This window comes from Agrilus planipennis, unplaced genomic scaffold (genome assembly GCF_000699045.2).
Source record: "Agrilus planipennis isolate EAB-ADULT unplaced genomic scaffold, Apla_2.0 scaffold622, whole genome shotgun sequence".
Lineage (NCBI taxonomy): Eukaryota > Metazoa > Arthropoda > Insecta > Coleoptera > Buprestidae > Agrilus > Agrilus planipennis.
Window position 1 is genome coordinate 2,161 of NW_020439285.1, and position 5,692 is coordinate 7,852.

Here is a 5,692-nt window from a genome sequence, read left to right on the forward strand (position 1 = left end):
CGTTTGACCTACATATATAGAATCACAATCTTTACATTTAATTTCGTATACACCACTTTTCTCAATGTTTTCCTGTCGTTCCTTATTGTTTACTAATAGAGAACCCAGATTCATTTTATTTACTAATATTGGTCTGATGTTATGTTTTTGTAATCTATTTTGAATATTAAAACTCAATTTAGGTATATAATTAATAAAACAGAATTTGTTGGCAGTTGTATTTGTTGTATTACGATAGAATTGGTTACATAATACTTTTTTGTGTTTTTTATTTATCATTTGCTTGATAAGGTCAGTACTATAACCATTATCATATATTTATATGAATTTAGTTTTTACTTTTCTTCACTGGGTGGCCGATAACGGTAAAATTTAAAATTTTCATTTGTAAGGGAAATTTCTAAATATTTCTGAAATTACACACAACTTCTAATGGCCTACGTACGCATTAGACACAGTTGTTGTTGTTGTACATATGCTGATATGTAAAAACAAAGAAGACTGTAAAAACAATTACAAGTTTTTTCTGAGAGTTTACAGATTTTCTGGTTTATATAAATGGTGTTATCCCGTTCTTCATTTGAAATTCTATGTGAACCATTAGCGCCATTTAACAGTACTGAGAAGAAGGTACATATTGTCTTGCTTAGTTACGTGCATCCGTATCGGTATTTGTAACTTTTTTTTTAATTTGCCGTTACACTTTTTGCAATTGCATTTTACAGAAATGCAATAAACTAGTATGAAGCACTTATCCTTACACGTCTTAAAGCATTAGTGGTTCTTCTGTAAAATAACGAAACCACAAAGAAATAACTTAACCATTAGAGATGTACAAAATGGTCTTTAAAAGTATTTAAATACAAAATGCAAATACATTGTCGATTTGTTATTACAAATGTAAAATACAAAATAGATGTATTTTAAATGTTAAATGCAACTGAAACTAAAGGATTTTTTCAATTAGTTAATTTCTTAAAAAATAGTTTTTGAAAAACTACATAGGTAAATAATTTATCATTTTTGCTTTACTGTGTGACCTGTACGATTTTTGGTAGACAGAAAATAAACATGCAAAAAAAACATATAAGAATTAATTATCAAGAAGGTAGGACATTAATAATATTTGTACGTATGCACATATGTGTTGAAAACTACCAAAAATTACTGTAACTTGAATGTGAATCTAAACATTTGTTTTACAGACAACTCTACAGCAGGCGGTTATTCTTCAGCCCAGGATGGCTCAGTTGGAAACATTGGAAGCAAAGGTGAGATAATATATTCTTTGTCATATTCGGCAATGAAGGAAAATAAATCGAACATTAATTGAATGCATGTAATTCAGATGTACCTTTATCAATTCGACAAATAATTTAAGTAGAAATTCGTGAAAAATGAGAGAAAAATAATGAGGTTTTCAAAATGATCTCTTTACCAAGTATTGTACAGAAAGTACAATAAAATGAAATATTATCATCCTAAGCTCTGCGTACATAGGTTTTGCAGATTTAGAAAAAGCTTTAGACAATGTTAAATGGGACAAGATGGTAAATATACGTAAAAATCAGAGGATGAGTTACAGAGATAGAAGAGTGATACTTAGTTTCTATAAAGAGCAACAGACAATTATAGAGCTGGAACTGCAACGTAGAGAAGTAAATATTAGGAAGCGAGTCAGACAGAAGTGCACACTGCCACCGCTATTGCTTAATCTATACATTGAAGACGTGATCATCATCATTAAAGACAGTACAACTGTAGTGATAGATATACAGAGGAAAAAGATTAGTATGATTAGATTTGCAGATGATATAGCAGTATTAGCATCTAGCAAGGAGAGGTTAGAGACAGCTTTAAATTAAATGGTAGTGGTATTGACAAAAGAGTATTTTATGAAAATAAATAAAAGTAAAACAAAAATACTGGTATGCAAGGGAAGAAAAAGTAGGGAAAGAGAGAATTTACAGATAGGAAACGAAAAATTAAAAGAAGTGGCTGATTTTAGGTATCTAGGAAGTCAGATAAGTCAAGACGGAAGGAGTAGTAGGGATATAAAGCAGAGGATAGCGTAGGGTCGAGTCGCTTTCAATAAAAAGAAGTCACTTCTATGTTCGCGAACGGTGTATATTTTGAGCGCGGTGTTGTACGGATGCAAAATATGGATAGTGGGCGCAGGAAGAAAGAAAAGGTTAGAAGCGTTCCAAATGTGGCGAATTATGAGGATACCATGGATATAGAAGGTCAGAAGGTATAGAAGGTTAGAAATGAAGAGGTATCAGAAAGAATAGGAGAACAGAGAATTCAATGGAAGTCAGTAAGAAGTAGGCGAGATAGGTTGGTGGGACACCTTCTCAGGTATGAAGGTCTCTTCAGAGATACCTATATTGTAGGCAGAAACACAAAATAGTTGTAATTCCTTATTTCATAGTTAATAATTCACATAGAACAAACAAAGTAGCTCAAACCCCAACACTAAAACACAACACTGTAGTTGTCCGAAGCAATTTTCGGTAACAAGGTTACCTTCTTCAGGGACAGAGAACTGTTCACTTCAGTCATTTAAAAAATGTATTATTATAAAAATTAAACCTAATTTTTTGCGTGTCTCTGCAGTTAAAGAGCTATCAGTGATTGAGAACCCTTGCCAGGTTGATGGACGCGTTAACTTATTGACCTTCGTTAGCGCACGAAACACAGGTACCTACTCATGACCTTCGTAGCAACTGGTACGCAGACAGGCCAATTGCATATGTTTTACACTGATACCGCGTTACACAATTACGCTAGGTAGTCCTGGTCATTATTGCCGGGACAGTTGGGGCTTTCGGTAAGGTTATTATCCTCATATTTATGTACATNTGAGAATCTCTTTGTGCGGTGCAGTAAAATTGCACGTACGCTTTTCTCGCAATTTAACCGATTTACAACTCTTACGATTTATGCCTACCTACAAGATAATGCTCTTTGCCATGATATATGACTTTGCTGGTATTATTGACTTCATTACTCTTCAACGTGTGCGGTACTAATTGTAAGTCAGTTATTTATTACTCAAAGAAAGCACAACATATACACATACACAGGCACTTACATACGATACTATCATGTAAACGTTAATAACAACAATAATAAATTACTTTTACATAATGCTTTCTAAGAATTCTCAAAATTCTGATGAAGTCCCCTATTTGTAAAAAGTAATTTACCTTGTAAAATTATAGAGGCACACCCACACCACTTACTTATTTAATTTTATTAATTTTCCCATTGAGATAATGTTTAATTTGATGTAATTGTCCGTTTAAAATCGGCGAAAATGACGATTACATTGTAGTTTTGATAATACATTGACATATCAACCGATTTTGTTTATAACTAGTACACATTAACATTACATTCACGTTAAATCTTCAAATGAAACTTCTTTATCGACGGTAGGAAAGAAATTTACTGGGATATAAAACCGAAAAGCGTAACGTCACGCGTCACGCGTCAGGTGTGACCCCTGGTGGATATGTCCAAAAGGAGTAATTTTTACAGGCTTCAGAAGCTATGTTATATGAAGAAGCATATGCGTTAGTATTTGTTTTAATTTGTAATTCCTCTCTGCAGTTCTGCATGGTGGACGTGTAAAAGTATTTAACAAAACTAAACCAATATTCCGCATTCGTTCGCTCGAAATAAAATTGTATTTTTTTGATGTTTAATGCAATGGTTTAATTAAAAAATACTACTATAACATACAATCTAAAAAAGTTTCTTCTTCTTTGTTTACTTATGTACTGTATAGTATAGTGTAATATACGTTCAAAGTTTCTATTTGTTACAGATGGCCAGTATAGAGGTTTCTCTGTCGAATTCTCACAGACGAAAAAAAAGTGGCTCCCTTTTTCGTACAAGTATTTCAAAAGACGGTGAAGTCGAAGCTTTAAGAAAATCTATAAGGGAAAAGGACGATGCACTTCAGAATGTGAAGCTCATCGTGCCTGGGTTAAAACTTAGAGAATCGTGCAATAGCAACCAACCATTTACGGAAAAAGAAAAGGCGCAAATTGATAACGCTCTTACTACATTAAAGTCGGAAGTTGAAGCGAAAAAACTGGCAATAAAGAATCTAAAAATGGCTCTAGACCGCTTGGATATTTCAGAGTAAGGAAAATACTATTTGAGTCGTTTACATGAGATCTATCTTCTGAAAAGTATAAAAAATTTAATTTTTGAATTTTGTCATGAGCAGACCAAAACAGTTGCTTAATTGATAAGTATTTTGTGGCATTAAAAACCTTCTACATACAACTTTCCCCTCCTTCAATGTCATGTTAAGGGTTGAACAGATACTTAAGGTTACCTTTAACTTTAACACTCATTTTCAGCTGCCACTTGACTCATTTTGATTAAAAATATCTTGGGATGCAACTAATCACTTGCTCTCATTAAAGAACCGTCCTTAATGGTACTTTTATTTGTATGCTTTACCTCATATGGGTTATATGCAACGTAACCATGCGTCCCGTTTTGAACGGGACCATCCCTTTTTTCGATTATCGGTCTCGTTGTTCCCAAAAAATTCTCCGGGACACATAATTGTTCCGTTTTCTGAGATCGCGCGAAAATTATGGGGTTCGATCAACGTGTCAGTTAATTTGGCTTTTCAACTTAATTAAATTAATTAAATGTTTCCATAGAAACTCGTAGTGTGGAAGTATTCGAACACATTCACGCCAACAATATTCAACATAAACTTAACATAGCTTTTGTATTTTAATTGAATATGTTTTTTGTTTGCCTGCAATAAATGCGTCAGTAGAAAGAGTATTTTCTTAAATGAACAAATTGTGGACTTCTGAAAAAACCCAGTTAGAGATTTCAGTTATGAAGGCGATGTTGATAACTATAAGGTGGATATAAAAAGACATGCTAAGAATTTTATTTTTATTTAAAAGCATTACCATTACGTATATTAAAAAGAATTTGTTCCTCTGACAAATATAAATATTATGTTGCATATTTTCAATTTATAATAATGTCTCACCTTTTCTAGATGAAAAATATTAAAAAATGTGTTTTTTGTTTTTCATTAATAACTTGCTAATTGACGTAAATAAACCGATGTCCCGTTTTGAGTAAAAAAAATAGATGGTCACGTTACATATATCGTATTTTTCATATTATTCTTTTATGAATTGGTGCGTATAAAGTAGGTAGGTGACTTAGACGCAACCTCTTAAAGATTTTGTAGTCCTGAGGGCTATTTATCAATCATTGCAGTATCTTCGTCGCGTCTACTACATCATTAAACCTAAGTATGATTTCAAATAACAATAATTTAGCAAATAATGTTTTTCGTCGTTGTATGTGCCTACCTATCGCTTCCGAATTGGGTATTGAGTAAGAGGCAAACTAAGTTTGTACCATTCCATTTTTATTTAGAGAGCTCCAAATCCGTCAGCACCTTTGGCTTGTAGGTATCTTTCTTTTGCGTGAAGGTTATGTTGCAACGGCCAATTTATCAGGCCGATAGGTATCTCACAATGACGCCATCGAAGTCGTAGCGTGTTGGCATTCCTGGGCAAGGATATACGTACTATATACCATACTTACATGTGCATTTATAGGATAATAATATACTTGGTAAAAGTGTAACAACGTTCCGTTTATCTGTCGGTGTGGCGCGACCAGCCAAATCAGT

General features: G+C 33.2%; 1 protein-coding gene across 1 annotated transcript in view; it reads left to right on the plus strand.

Annotated features, from left to right (window-relative positions):
- The first annotated feature begins 1,209 nt into the window (after positions 1-1,209).
- Positions 1,210-5,692, plus strand: part of LOC108743526 — a 6,648-nt gene continuing 2,165 nt past the window's right edge. The window contains exons 1-2 of the mRNA XM_025978297.1: positions 1,210-1,271; positions 3,833-4,152. Of these exons, the coding sequence (XP_025834082.1) occupies positions 1,242-1,271; positions 3,833-4,152 (350 nt within the window). The 5' untranslated portion in view covers positions 1,210-1,241. The remainder of the gene's footprint in view (positions 1,272-3,832; positions 4,153-5,692) is intronic.